Below are 15,949 nucleotides of genomic sequence, written 5' to 3'. Positions count from 1 at the left end.
ACTCTCATCAGCATTATTATTTTAACATTTCCAGTTAAAATATGGTATTCTTTTGTTATGAGTATTTGATTTCTAGCTTGTTTGAATATTGTTTGTTATAGCTTGGAATATAGCTTATTTTTGTTGTTTGTTAATCATTTGCTTTTTTCTTTTCTGTTTTCATACCATTTGTTCATTTTTCTAACAGTGTGAAGATTTTTTTCTCACCAAGGTATAAAAACCTTCTTTATATTGATACCAACTCTTTTTCCTTCAAAACCTTTCAAATTACTTTGTTCTAGTGTTTTGTCTCCCTTTTAACTTTATTTGTGGCCCTCCCCTGTCACCACATTGAAGATTTAAATGTTTCAGAGTACACACAGTCAGTTTTTTCTTGGTGTCTCCTTTCATGTCCTTTCCAAACAGAAGATCTGATTAATAAATATTAAACTATATTTTCTTCTAATCATGTGGGGGCATTCTAAATGAAAAGAATATTTTAAAACTCTCATCAAACATATTAATAGTTTGAAATGTGTGGTGAATTACTAGGCAATGAGTATAACAGAAATACCTAGCATGTTGCTGAGCACATAAACATTTGATTCCATGTATGTTTTTGAGACCAAAATTAACCAAAATATAAATTCATATGTCATCATTCATGTAAGCAATTTTTAAAATTTCACTCTGAAAATTGCTCTGTATTATTATTCATGGCTCCAAGGTCACTAAATAACTCTGATTATATGCAGCTTTTATCTTTTATTCACAGGAACTCCATTCTCCAACAGTGAAAGTTACTACATATCCTCAAACCACTATAAGGCGATATATAGTGCAAAGTCCTGAACAGGTAAACTATATTATGCAAACTCTTATCTCAATCTATAATTCCTCAGAAGTTGATAACTTAAACAAGAAGGGTGAGTTAGTTACTAGATTCCTAAAATCAGATTGTTGGACTTTCTTTCAGTTATAAAGTTAATTTCTAATTATTATTATAAAAAATTCATCATTAGTTCCAGACAGACATTTGCCTCAGAGATGCAACAGTTCTAAGTAGCATGGAAATTCTTGGGCTATAAAGTTTTCTGCTTCTATTTTCTTTTTTATATAATTTTTTAAAATTTTTTATTATTATTATTCTTTTTTTACTTTACAATATTGTATTGGTTTTGCCATACATCAACATGCATCTGCCATGGGTGTACACGTGTTCCCCATCCTGAATCCCCCTCCCACCTCCCTCCCCATACCATCCCTCTGGGTCATCCCAGTGCACCAACCCCAAGCTTCCTGTATCCTGCATCGAACCTGGACTGGCGATTTGTTTCTTATATGATATTATACATGTTTTAATGCCATTCTCCCAAATCATCCCCCCGCTCCCCCCCCACCCCCCGCCACAGAGTCCAAAAGACTGTTCTATACATCTGTGTCTCTTTTGCTGTCTCACATACAGGGCTGTCGTTACCATCTTTCTAAATTCCATGTATATATGTTAGTATACTGCAATGGTGTTTTTCTTTCTGTCTTACTTCACTCTGTATAATAGGCTCCAGTGTCATCCACCTCATTAGAACTGATTCAAATTGTATTATTTTTAATGGCTGAATAATACTCCATTGTGCTTCTATATTCTAGATTCTTGTGCTACTAAGGGTTTTTGTGCACTTTGAACCAAAGTAAAAAGGGACGAAGTGGTCCACAGATTTCATATAAAACTATCACCGGTTGTATTGGGGGTTGCAGTATTTAGTCAGATTAGATTTGCCATTGAGATATTTGCTAGGAAGAAGAAAATGAAAATTCAAAAGTTCAAAAATATCTCCATGTGTTTGTTTACTATGGTGTATGAACTTTTGTGCCTAGCAATGAGGTCTTCTAAAAATTACATTATTATATTTTCTATAAAGATATATAACTTTATATTATACAAACTAGGATATTATTTTCAGTCTCATTTTGAGGAGAAAATTAAGAAAACAATTTTCCCCACAGTAATAAGCCTTGCTCAACACACACACAGACACACACACAGCCTTACTTTAGCTGCAACAGGAAATTCTACTATAGGGTTATAAGGGCACAAGGTTCACAGAGTGCCCCAGATAATACTGTAGGAGTTTTTTGCTTTTCTCTTTATTTTCCTACTACTGCAGGAAATAATTCTCTCACAAAATAAAACTGATTATTTGCTTCAGCTGTGGAAAGCAAGGGGTTAAATCAAGGTAATACAGTTGGTACTAGTCTAGTTGGGTGGGGAGGATGTACTACTCTTCTGCTTGTTTCTATCTCCTCTCTTCTTTATTCATTTAAAAATCATCTTCTCACGTCTCTTTAACTAGAGAGGCTGTTAGTTGTGCATGTGTGCTTGTGTGAGTCTACCAGCATACAGGCTTTGGAGGGGGTGACTGTTTTGGATATTTGCTTGAGTTTTCAAATATCTATGTAAATACCAAGAGAGAATGTGATTACAGTAAAGCATCTGCTTTCTCATTTTGCAGAATCAAGTGTTTAAGCAACAAATCTGAAAAATATGTGTGGGGAAAGGAAGACATCAGGAGGGCCTTGGAGATTAGACTGTGCCTCTTTCTACAAATTGGCTAATCACTTTACGCTTTCCTCTTTTTCCTCTCACTCTATTTTCTTTTCACAAACAAACTGGGGAATATGCATACTTGGATGCATATTACACTTGATATCCCTGGCTCTAAAAGAATTAGTTCTAGATAGCACTTTTTTTTTTTTTCATGATGTGAGAATTGTTGTGCTTGCCTAAGACATAGACAGAGAGGTTTTAAATATTGAATCATTTGAATTCCAACCCTCTTTGCCAGCGATTCTTATGTGACTCTGAATGCATTCTTGTTCTTTAGTTAATGAATTAATATTTATTGGCTATACATTCCATGCTCTGCAATTTACATATTTTATCCCATTTCATCATAAAAAAGTGAGAAAACAGAAGCCCAGAGGTTGACAGTTATTCGGTGAATTTTTATCAATTGCCTAGTATGTACCAACAATGGCCCCAAGCCCTGGAGATAGAGCAGTGAACAAAACAAGGTCTCGACCTTCTTGGAACTAAAGTTCTTAACTGGCCCCAAACCATTAATTAGAAAACAGCAGAGCTGCAACTGAAATTTAACAATGAAGATGTAGGAAAGAAACATTTGCAAATTAAAGGCCATTGATGATCTAAGTGAATTAAGATTCAGAGATCCACACATGTACCATCTCCCTCCCCCATCCTCCCCAGCTACACTGTAATCAAAACAGCAGAGAAATTCGAAGAATGTATGCAAGTGCATATTTGTAACATGAAGCCTGCCTCTCATTATGGTTGTGTTCAACTGTAAAGAAGTAAATAGTTGCTCAGGGAGAAGATCCAGCAGCAGGTTAAAGAAAAATGATTATTTTAGCTTTAACATTTTAAGCTTTTAACTCTTTCCATTATTTAGAGATAAAAAAAATTTAATCCCCATACTTTGTATACAAAAATAATCTAACTGGTTTTGCAGAGCAGCTTGAAATCCTGTCTAGATATATTTTATTTACCTAAGTATATGCTTTTTTGCTTGTTCTTTTAAATTCCTTCAGGAGAAGATTATTGCTTAATTACAATATTTATAATGATCTGAGCCTTTTAAATGGTAACTTCATTCTCTTTCACCTTCCAATTTGTCTAATCTTTACTTCTTCTCCCTGTAATTAAACTGATATCAATCGTTTGTCTCATGATTTCCTTTTAATTCTGTTCAGCCTTTTTATTTTTGATTGTACCTGATCTTTCTTATTTTCCATTTCTTGTCATTTTAGTCAAGCAATTTATCCATTCTGGTATATATTATGACTCAGAAATAGGGAAATATGTTTGTTCCGTCAGTAGATAGAAACCAATTGATGTTAATCAATTTCATTAATTTTCCACTTGCAGAGCTCCTACTGTGGGAAAAGTTTATATAGACTTCAAATTGGAAAATACAAGGAAAATAAAACATGGTTCCTGAACCAAAGGTGCTTACATTTCCTCTCAGAAAGGGACTAAGATATGTCCATATACAACTCCATAAAATATACAGTGGGGTGTATGATAGATTCCATGAGAGAAATACAAATGATGTCTTACTGAAGTCCAGAGGCTGGAGGTAATATTTGTTCGGGGGGCAATCAGAGAAGGATTTATTGTGGTATTTAAGGAATTATTACAATGAACATTATTATCAGTATCATTTTACTAGTATGGAAACAAAAGCTTAAGTAAATGTGACTTGCTTAGGTCTTCTGACTAAATATCACTATCTTTTCTGATAGTTATATTCAAGGTAGTTTTGACAAATTTTGATAACTGATACTGCTGCTGCTGCTGCTGCTAAGTCACTTCAGTCATGTCCAACTCTGTGCGACCGCATAGACAGCAGCCCACCAGGCTCCGCCATCTCTGAGATTCTCTAGGCAAGAACACTGGAGTGGATTTGGGATTAAAAGAAGAAAGTCAAATATGACAAGTTTTTCAGTTTGAGACACGGGGAACATGGTAGCCCAATTAAAAAGTAAGAAGTAGGGGAGAAGAGAAGCTGGTTTGGAAAAGGGGAAGATTGTCAGCTCTGTTTGGACCAGTAACATTTGAGGTGCATGCCAGGGAAGATGTCCAACAGGCAGTTAAAAAGTGACTTGAGAAAGGGCACATTTGTGATAGAGACACAGGAGTTGATGCCCAAAAGGCAGTTAAAAATGGACTTGAGAAAGGTCACATTTGTGATAGAGACATAGGAGTTCTTCCTCTTAAAGTTACCTTCATAGCTATGGGAATGAGTAAGATCAATGAGGGATAATAGAAAGGGTTGAGGTCAGAACCTAAAATGTCTACTCGAAAGGAACAGAAGGAAGGAGACACTTTCACAGGCAAAGAATCTGTCAGAGAAGAATGTGAACGCTGAATAATTGAAGCAAATAGAGTAAAGGGGTGGTCGACCATCTCAAATGACCAAAGGACCAAGAAGGGTGAGGTTTGAAAATAGAGTTTGACCATTAAGAAAGTAATGGTGATGTTTGAGAGAGCAGTTTAGGTATATATATGGAGGCAAAGTCCAGATGCAAAATGTTAGTGGATGACTAAATCAAGAAATGGAGATAATAAGTGAGGTTACTTTCCTAAAAAGGATATTGGTCAAAGGAAGAGAGACAGGATGGTAGCTAAAGGAGTAAATAGAATCTTGGAGACCCAAGAGATTTATAGACAGAAAGAAATAACTAATAGGAAGGAAAAGTAAAGATGCAACAGAGAAAGGGAAGAAAGGTGAAACAATTCTGGAAGAGTCAAGAGTGGATAGGATTCCAGGTACAGATAGAGAAGTGACTTCCAGATAAAAGAGGTATATGTTATTACATAATGAGTGGAAGGAGCAGAAACTGAGATTTTTGAAGTGGGGCAGAAAATGGAGGAATTACACTGGATATGTTGCAGGAAGGGGGACCCCTTCCAGGGCCCGAAACCTCTTTTCTAACACTTGGAAATAAATTGTCCGAGGAGACACGTGTGCTGACAAAGCAAGAGATTTTATTGAGAAAGAGCACCCAGGTGGAGAGCAGGAAAACCCAAGAGAACAACTCTGCCACGTGGCTCACAGTCTTGGGTTTTATGATGATGGGATTAGTTTCCTCGTTGTCTTTAGCCCATCATTCTAACTCAGAGTCCTTCCTAGTGGTGCAGCTAAGATGGATGCCAGCGAGAAGGATTCTGGGAGCTGGTCGGACATGTGTTGTCTCCTATTGACCTTTCCCTAACTCTTCCAGTTGGTGGTGGCTTATTAGTTATGTGTTCCTTACGAGGATCTCCTGTCATAAAACAGCTCGTGCAAATGGTTACTATGGTGCCTGGACAGGGTGGGAGGTTTCAGTGTGCTTCCCCTAACAGATAGATTGGCTTGGTTTTCTCAGCGAGTATAAGGAGAATGAAGGAACATGAACATGGGGCACTGAAGAAAAGAAAATGATTTGTAACCATAGTTACAGAGAACTTAGTGAGTACAAGTATGACCATGAATGTTGGAGAGCCTTTTAAAATTGGTTAACTTTGTACTGAGCCACATCAGCAAATCTTTATTAAAATGTTCTCCAGCAAGGTTTCATGGCCTGGGAACAGTAAAGTAGATGCTGGGGATTATGTACTTTGTTAGATGTGAGAATTATTCTCAGAGGTTCTAAAAGTAACAATTAAACACCTTTGAAAACACCTGTTAATTTTTCAGGTGGATTTGGCACCAATTCAAATGTACAGGTAGAAAAAAAAAAAAAAAAGCTGCCAAAATAGTAAAACTATTAACTCATCTGTTAGAAATCCAAGACTTCTGATTAATTTTGCTGACCTTTTTTATGCAAAGTGATTTATTAATATTAATATTTGGTTTTTCTGATAGAGTGGGACTTCCCAGGTGGCTCAGTGGTAAAGAATCTATCTGCCTGCCAATGCAGGAGCTGAGAAGATGCAGATTAGATCCTTGGGTCAGGAAGATCCCCTGGAGAAGGAAATGGCAACTACTCCAGTATCACTGCCGGGTTAAATCCCATGGTCAGAGGAGACTGGCAGGCTACAGTCCATGGGATCACAGAGTAGGAAATGACTGAGCATGCATGCACACACTCTGATTGATTTGATGAAAATACATTTCCGTAAATTTAGAGGTTTTTCTTTCAGTAGGTCATTTAAAATAAGTCCAACTTACAGTTTAGGGAGACTCAACACTGCTAGCACCCAAGTCATTTTTCTTCTTAAAAAATAATAATGGCTCAGCTTTCAGAGTAAATTTTAGTTCACAGAGAAGAAAATTTATACTTTTGCTAAATGTTCCCCTTTTCAGATCAGATCAGATCAGATCAGTCGCTCAGTCATGTCTAACTCTTTGCGACCCCTTGAATCGCAGCACACCAGGCCTCCCTGTCCATCACCAACTCCTGGAGTTCACTCAGACTCACGTCCATCGAGTCAGTGATGCCATCCAGCCATCTCATCCTCTGTCGTCCTCTTCTCCTCTTGCCCCCAATCCCTCCCAGCATCAGACTCTTTTCCAATGAGTCAACTCTTCGCATGACATGGCCAAAGTACTGGAGTTTCAGCTTTAGCATCATTCCTTCCAAAGAAATCCCAGGGCTGATCTCCTTCAGAATGGACTGGTTGGATCTCCTTGCAGACCAAGGGACTCTCAAGAGTCTTCTCCAACACCACAGTTCAAAAGCATCCATTTTTCAGCACTCAGCCTTCTTCACAGTCCAACTCTCACATCCATACATGACCACAGGAAAAACCATAGCCTTGACTAGATGAACCTTTGTTGGCAAAGTAATGTCTCTGCTTTTGAATATGCTATCTAGGTTGGTCATAACTTTCCTTCCAAGGAGTAAGATGCTTATATCCTTAAGACAGAAGTTCATATCATCCCTTTTCATCTAATCATTTGTTAATTCACTATAGAGTATTCAAGATGGATAAAGATCCTACCCTCATCAAGCTTACTTTTGTATATTTTTAAACTTGATATCTTAGAAAAGTTCTATCAAGATTCTCATAAATTATTTTAAAATTCAGTATTGATTTTGAATATTACTGTATTAATCAATTAATTTTTGTACATTGCAATGACAGATTAAAGGTAATTTAGCATACATTATTTTGCTTAGCATAAAGTAGTACCCTGCATTACTATCCCTATGAAAAAGGGACTGAGCCTCAGAGAAGGAAATGTAGGTAAGAGAGGCAGAACTGAATGAATGTTTTATTAGTCCATAATTTTTTCTATTATACTTTGAAAGTGAAAATGTGAAAGCTTTAGTCACTTAGTCACATCCAACTCTTTGCAAAAAGAGCCTGCCAGGCTTCTCTGTCCATGGAATTCTCCAGGCAAGAATACTGGAGTGGGTTGACATTCCCTTCTCCAGGGGATATTCCCAACCCAGGGATTGAACCCGGGTCTCCTGAATTGTAGGCAGATTCTTTACCATCTGAGCTACCAGGGATATTTTCACTAATTTTAATAATCAAATCCAATAGATTTGTAGTAGTTCAAATCCAATCTACTTTGTAATTCTTACCTGTTGACCTCCCTGAAGCATTTATACCTTCACTCACCTTATTGCTTCCTGAAAATTTCTCTTCTTTTGACTATATGGCACTTTTCACTTATGATTCTCATACTTCTGAAGATTTGTCTAGTTATGTCCTTGATATTCTTTTGCCTTCTCAGCAATTGCATGGTTTTAACTACAACTTCTATGCATATGATTCTGAAATCTAGGACAGTAGTCATGAAATCCTCACCCATTTCCAGACATGTGTTTTCAACTGTGTGGTGTAAAAAAGTATTTTTACTAGTTATTTGCAGTAAGTTAACGTGTGTTTGGGCTTCCCCTGTGGCTCAGAAGTAAAGAATCTGCCTACAATGCAGGAAACACAGGTTTGATCCCTGAGTTGGGAAGATTCCCTGGAAGAGGGCATGCATGGCAACCCACTCCAGTACTCTTACCTGGAGAATTGGACAGGACTGAAGCGACTTAGCATGCATGCACATATGAGGAATACAAACGTGAATCAGACCTAGATTCTTACCTGGAGCACATAAAACTCCATGTGTCTCCACTTTTACTCTTTTGCTGTTATTGTTGTTGTTGAGACTGTTGGCCATATAGTAGATTCCTCAGGTTCAAGATCTCGGAGTCATAGTTGAAAAGTACTGTACTTAATTATGTAGGATAATTTTCTAACTGGTCTTCTTATCTGTATTATTTCCATTTACTGATTACTGTTTCTAAAGTGGACTTATGTCCGACTCTGTGCCACCCCATAGACGGAAGCCCACTAGGCTCCTCTGTCCCTGGGATTCTGCAGGCAAGAATACTGGAGTGGATTGCCATTTCCTTCTCCAGTTCAAATCATAGCCCTGTTTAAAAGCATGCAAAGGTATATCACTGTCTACAGAACCATGTTCCATCTGCCAAGTATATCCCCAGCATATACATTTACACTTTTCCAACCTTGGTGTCCTGACTTACTCTATTGTCTCCATTTTAAATACCATTTTCTTTCATCTCCTTATATTCAAAGCCCACCTAAACCTTCTCTCAAATGCTATTTGATCCAAGTAACCACCCCGAACGTTACCAGATGCAACTTGATTTTTCTTCTCCTGAATTCCATCCCATATTATTTCTCGGTACTTTTTATTGTCACTTGTCTCTTTTTACCTTGTATTATAAATATTTGTGTTCACATATTATCTAGACCAGGGATTAGCAAACTTTTCCTATAAAAGGCCATATAGTATGTATTCCAGGCTTTGTTGCCCACATAGGGTCTTGGTCTTCTTTCTTTTTACTCATAGTCGTTTAAAATATAAATATCATTTTCAGCTTGCATGCATGCATTCTAAGTTGCTTCTGTCGTGTCTGACTCTTTGCACCTCCATGGACTGTCGCCTGCCAGGCTCCATGGGAATCACTAGGCAAGAATGCTGGAGTGGGTTGTCATTCTTTTCTCCCGGGGATATTCACAACCCAGAGATCAAATCTGGGTTTCCTGCATTACAGGCAGATTCTTTACCATCTGAGCCACCAGGGAAGCCCATTACAAATATAGGCTGCTGGCTACAGTTTGAACCCTGATCAATATTCAGTCCGCCTAATAATAATCTAACTTTGATTCATTCCTTATAATACTTAGAAAACTATGTTGCACATAGTACGCTCTGAAACGTGTTACATGAATGTAAACATGTCTTATGTGTATCATCAAAGAGGATGGTTTTTTTTTGTTGTTTTTGTTTTTGTTTTTTACAAAAACAAACACAAAATAGTTCCTAGGGTAATTTTAAAAAATATATCCATTTTTCAGTTCAGTTCAGTTCAGCTGCTCATTCGTGTCCGACTCTTTGCGACCCCATGAATTGCAGCACGCCAGGCCGCCCTGTTCATCACCAACTCCCGGAGTTCACCCAAACTTATGTCCATCGAGTCCGTTATCCTATCCAGCCATCTCATCCTCTGTCGTCCCCTTCTCCTCCTGCCCCCAATCCCTCCCAGCATCAGCGTCTTTTCCAATGAGTCAATTCTTCCCATGAGGTGGCCAAAGTACTGGAGTTTCAGCTTTAGCATCATTCCTTCCAAAGAAATCCCAGGGCTGATCTCCTTCAGAATGGACTGGTTGGATCTCCTTGCAGTCCAAGGGACTCTCAAGAGTCTTCTCCAACACCACAGTTCAAAAGCATCAATTCTTCGGTGCTCAGCTTTCTTTACAGTCCAACTCTCACATCCATACATGACCAATGGAAAAGCCATAGCCTTGACTAGACAGATCTTTGTTGGCAAAGTAATGTCTCTGCTTTGAATATGCTATCTAGGTTGATCATAAAGTTCCTTCCAAGGAGTAAGCATCTTTTAATTTCATGGTTGCAATCACTATATGCAGTGATTTTGGAGCCCCCCAAAATAAAGTCTGACACTGTTTCCACTGTTTCCCCATCTATTTGCCATGAAGTGATGGGACCGGATGCCATGATCTTCGTTTTCTGAATGTTGAACTTTAAGCCAATTTTTTCACTCTCCTCTTTCACTTTCATCAAGAGGCTTTTTAGTTCCTCTTCACTTTCTGCCATAAGAGTGGTGTCATCTGCATATTTGAGGTTACTGATATTTCTCCCAGCAATCTTGATTCCAGCTTGTGCTTCCTCCAGCCCAGCGTTTCTCATGATGTACTCTGCATATAAGTTAAAGAAGCAGGGTGACAATATACAGCCTTGACATACTCCTTTCCTATTTGGAACCAGTCTGTTGTTCCATGTCCAGTTCTAACTGTTGCTTCCTGATCTGCATATAGGTTTCTCAAGAGGCAGGTCAGGTACTCTGGTACTCCCATGTCTTTCAGAATTTTCAACAGTTTATTGTGGTCCACACAGTCAAAGGCTTTGGCATAGTCAATAAAGCAGAAATAGATGTTTCTCTGGAACTCTCTTCCTTTTTCCATGATCCAGCAGATGTTGGAAATTTGATCTCTGGTTCCTCTGCCTTTTCTAAAACCAGCTTGAACATCAGGAAGTTCACGGTTCATGTATTTCTGAAGCCTGGCTTGGAGAATTTTGAGCATTACTTTACTAGCATGTGAGATGAGTGCAATTGTGCATTAGTTCGAGCATTCTTTGGCATTGTGTTTCTTTGGGATTGGAATGAAAACTGACCTTTTCCAGTCCTGTGGCCACTGCTAAGTTTTCCAAATTTGCTGGCATATTGAGTGCAGCACTTTCACAGCATCATCTTTCAGGATTTGGAATAGCTCAACTGGGATTCCATCATCTCCACTAGCTTTGTTCATAGTGATGCTTTCTAAGGCCCACTTGACTTAACATTCCAGGATGTCTGACTCTAGGTGAGTGATCACACCTTTGTGATTATCTTGATCATGAAGATCTTTTCTGTACAGTTCTTCTGTGTATTCTTGCACCTCTTCTTAATATTTTCTGCTTCTGTTAGGTCCATACCATTTCTGTCCTTTATCGAGCCCATCTTTGCATGAAATGTTCCCTTGGTATCTCTAATTTTCTTGAAGAGATCTCTAGTCTTTCCCATTCTATTGTTTTCCTCTATTTCTTGCATTGATCGCTGAGGAAGGCTTTCTTATCTCTCCTTGCTATTCTTTGGAACTCTGCATTCAGATGCTTATATCGTTCCTTTTCTCCTTTGCTTTGTGCTTCTCTTCTTTTCACAGCTATTTGTAAGCCCTCCCCAGACAGCCATTTGGCTTTTTTGCATTTTTTTTCCATGGGGATGGTCTTGATCCCTGCCTCCTGTACAATGTCACGAACCTCATTCCATACTTCATCAGGCACTCTATCTATCAGATCTAGGCCCTTAAATCTATTTCTCACTTCCACTGTATAATCATAAGGGATTTGATTTAGGTCATACCTGAATGGTCCAGTGTTTTCCCCTACTTCCTTCAATTTAAGTCTGACTTTGGCAATAAGGAGTTCATGATCTGAGCCACAGTCAGCTCCCGGTCTTGTTTTGCTGACTGCATAGAGCTTCTCCATCTTTTGCTGCAAAGAATATAATCAATCTGATTTTGGTGTTGACCATCTGGTGATGTTCATGTGTCGAGTCTTCTCTTGTGTTGTTGGAAGAGGGTTTTTGCTATGACCAGTGCATTCGCTTGGCAAAACTCTATTAGCCATTTTCCTGCTTCATTCTATATTCCAAGTCTAAATTTGCTTGTTACCCCAGGTGTTTCTTGACTTCCTACTTTTGCATTCCAGTCCCCTATAAAGAAAAGGACATCTTTTTGGGGTGTTAGTTCTAAAAGGTCTTGTAGGTCTTTATAGAACCATTCAACTTCAGCTTCTTCAGCATTACTGGTTGGGGCATAGACTTGGATTACTGTGATATTGAATGGTTTGTCTTGGAAACGAACAGAGATCATTCTGTCGTTTTTGAGACTGCATCCAAGTACCACATTTTGGACTCTTTTGTTGACCATGATGCCTACTCCATTTCTTCTAAGGGATTCCTGCCCACAGTAGTCGATACAATGGTCATCTGAATTAAAGTCACCCATTCCAGTCCCTTTTAGTTTGCTGATTCCTAGAATGTTGACGTTCACTCTTGCCATCTTCTGTTTGACTACTTCCAGTTTGCCTTGATTCATGGATCTAACATTCCAGGTTCCTATGCAATATTGCTCTTTACAGCATCAGACCCTGCTTCTATCACCAGTCACATCCACAACAGGGTATTGTTTTTGCTTTGGCTCCATCCCTTCATTCTCTGGAGTTATTTCTCCACTGATCTCCAGTAACATATTGGGCACCTACTGACCTGGGGAGTTCCTCTTTCAGTATCCTATCATACTGCCTTTTCATACTGTTCATGGGGTTCTCAAGGCAAGAATACTGAAGTGGTTTGCCATTCCCTTCTCCAGTGGACCACATTCTGTCATACCTCTCCACCATGACCTGCCTGTCTTGGGTGGCCCCACATGGCATTGCTTAGTTTCATTGAGTTAAACAAGGCTGTGGTCCGTGTGATTAGATTGACTAGTTTTCTGTGATTATGGTTTGTGTGTCTGCCCTCTGATGCCTCTTGCAACACCTACTGTCGTACTTGGGTTTCTCTTACCTTGGACATGGGGTATCTCTTCACAGCTGCTCCAGCAAAGCGCAGCTGCTGGTCCTCACCTTGGACAAGGGGTATCTCCTCACAGCCCCCGCTTCTGACCTTGAATGTGGAGTAGCTCCTCTAGGCCCTCCTGCGCCGGCTGTGACAGACCATATCCATTTTTTTATTTAATAATATCCATTTTTAGATTTAATAATTTATTAGGTAGCCAAAATGAGTCACTTATACGTTTGTTTTACCAAAGTATCTCAGGAACATTTAGATAGAGCACTCTTTATCCAAACATGAATACAAGAAATATATATTTTGGGTTCAAGAGTGCCTTGCCTTCTCAATAACCAGAACAACCAGTATTTTAGTTCAATTGTTCTAAAATTTTTTTAAATAGCCGACCACAAAAATGCTGTCATATTTTGTTGATTTTGAAATGGTCCTAAACACATTAACTGGTAATGGGTTTAGCAAATCCCCTTCTATACTGTTCCTCTGTATTGCAAAAAAAAAAAAAAAAAAAAAAAAAGGATGCAATTTTTGGTTTGTAACAAAATAACCACACCCACCCACCCCACCCCACCCATATAAGTGAAAAATCATAAAAGCCAAAAGAAAAGAGAAGAGTATAGTACACATTACAATTATTTTGGGCTCCTGGTCTGATTCTTATTAGCCCTTCCCTGGTTTCTTTCAGGTCTTGGACATGTCACCAGCCTTTGTTCCATTGCCTGACATATTATAATCATAAGAAAGAATTGTACACTACATTTCATTTCAAGGGCACCCAGATTGAATTCCAAAATAATAATAATAATAATAAAAACTTTAATATAGGCTCAGTGGTGCCAAATTATGTTTATTTTGCATTTCCCCAAAGATAGTTTCACATCAAAAGAAACTTTCCAGTAAACCCAGTTTAGATGTGGTTGACCTCATGCCTGTCTACCTCTATAGGAAACATTATATTTCGCCTTAGAAACAGAAAAAAATCTTTCCCACCCCTTTCCAACTTCCCCAAACACTGTTAGGCCTAGTAAAATGTAGTGGGAAATACAGATTATTCTGTTTGAGAAAATATATTATTTTTATTACTACGTCCTTATATTTCTCAGAACCTTATTGGGATGTGATTTCCTTTTTTCCTAACGTCTGCCACTACCTTGGTGTTTATTGGAGAATGCATATTTGCTTAAGTTCAGTTTCTTCCAAAAAGTTAACCTGCAAAGCAAAATGCAACTTTTACTGTCTTTGTAGGAACCTCTGTTGCCATTCCTAAGAGGAGGCCATTTCTTTCCAGGAAATAATGTTATTTATGAAAAAACCATAAGAAAAGTGGAGAAGCTAAATATGGATCAGGTATGTGAAATTTGTTTTAAGGCTTATTTTATAAGTGTATACTTTTGAATTATAAATATTTTAATAGAGTTAAAATGACATTCAATTTTCAAGTGCCAGGTGAGACCACTATTAGTCATAATAATACTTCTTTATATTTACAGCCCTTCATATCATCCTTAACAATTTCATTTCCATTTCTTCATTTGAAGTATTGTCCCCATTTTACTGAAAGAGAAACTGAAATGAAGACATGCCCAGTCATGGAAAAAGTTAATGGTAGAATCTGAACTTAATATAGATATCTCAGTGTTTTGTACATTTCTTTTAAACTAGGCTCACAAAAATAATAATTTAAAACATTGTAATTTTTTATTAATTAACTTAATATGAAATGAATTTCTAAATGAGCACTATGAACAGAAGGGAAAATACTGTATACTGTAAAAGATCTAGAAAATGAAAGCTTGAAGTCAGGTTTTTGAAATTCCATTAAGCTTAACTGAGACCAAGTACAGAGTAGAAAACTACAACAGGGTAATGGTAATTCCATGGCATTTAGAGCTCCTCCCTCCTCATGCCCTTCCATCCTTAAAACAGAGTTGTTACTGAAACCAGTAGAGGTTTCACATTGACCTGCTCAATGGGTACAACCATGCTCAGGCCAGACAAAGCCTGGGATTTATCTCTTGAACTAGGTTAGTGCAATAGCTTCTTAGGCCTTCGGTAGCAAAGTACTGCAATCTGAGTGGCTTGAAACAACAGAAATTTATTGTCTCACAGTTCTGGAGACCAAAACTATGAAATAACCACATTGGAAGGGCCATGATTCCTCTAAAACCTCTATGGAAGGAACTCTTCCCTTCCTATCTCCTAGTTTCAGGCTTGGAGAATGCATATTTGCTTAAGTTCAGTTTCCTCCAAAAAGTTAACTTGCAAAGCAAAATGCAACTTTTACTGTTTTGTAGGAACCTCTGTCGCCATTCCTAAGAGGAGGCCATTTCTTTAGCCTCAGGCTTGTAAATGCATAATTTTAATTCTCCATTGTCACATAGCATTCTCCCTGTGTGTCTTCATGTGGTTTTCCCTCTGTGTATGTTTGTCTCTGTGTCCAAATTTACCCTTTTCATGAGGACACCAGTCATGCTTGATTAGGATTTATTCTAATAACCTCATTTTAACTTGATTACTTCTGTAAAGACCCTGTTTCCAAGTAAGTTCACATTCTGAAGTACTGGGAGTACTGGGAGTTAGGACTTAAACGATTTTTGAGGGGGAGATACAATTCAACCCATAACAGGTAGTTAAATATTATCAAATGAATTTTGATGACAAAATCATTTTTTCTCATATACAAATGAAACATTACAATATACTAAATTCTCCTTTTTCATTTTTCTTGGCATGAGAACATATCTTGTTTTTATTAGCATTTATGGGCAGTTGTTACCCAGTTCATTGGAACTAATATATTATTTAC

At 38.0% G+C, this 15,949-nt stretch overlaps 1 protein-coding gene across 4 annotated transcripts in view; it reads left to right on the top strand.

Moving 5' to 3' along the window:
* The window catches only part of POF1B (POF1B actin binding protein), a 101,094-nt gene that overhangs the window by 31,982 nt on the left and 53,163 nt on the right, over window positions 1-15,949 (top strand). Inside the window, exons 4-6 of one of the 4 annotated variants that reach the window (XM_006065016.4) lie at window positions 188-211; window positions 755-835; window positions 14,389-14,490. In XM_006065016.4, the coding sequence (XP_006065078.3) occupies window positions 188-211; window positions 755-835; window positions 14,389-14,490 (207 nt within the window). The remainder of the gene's footprint in view (window positions 1-187; window positions 212-754; window positions 836-14,388; window positions 14,491-15,949) is intronic. The other 3 variants (XM_006065017.4, XM_044936807.2, XM_044936808.2) reach the window with 3 other exon arrangements.

This window comes from Bubalus bubalis, chromosome X (assembly GCF_019923935.1).
Source record: "Bubalus bubalis isolate 160015118507 breed Murrah chromosome X, NDDB_SH_1, whole genome shotgun sequence".
Taxonomy (NCBI): Eukaryota; Metazoa; Chordata; class Mammalia; order Artiodactyla; family Bovidae; genus Bubalus; species Bubalus bubalis.
The sequence above is the reverse complement of the archived record's forward strand: the minus strand, read 5'-3'. Positions and strand labels throughout refer to the sequence as shown.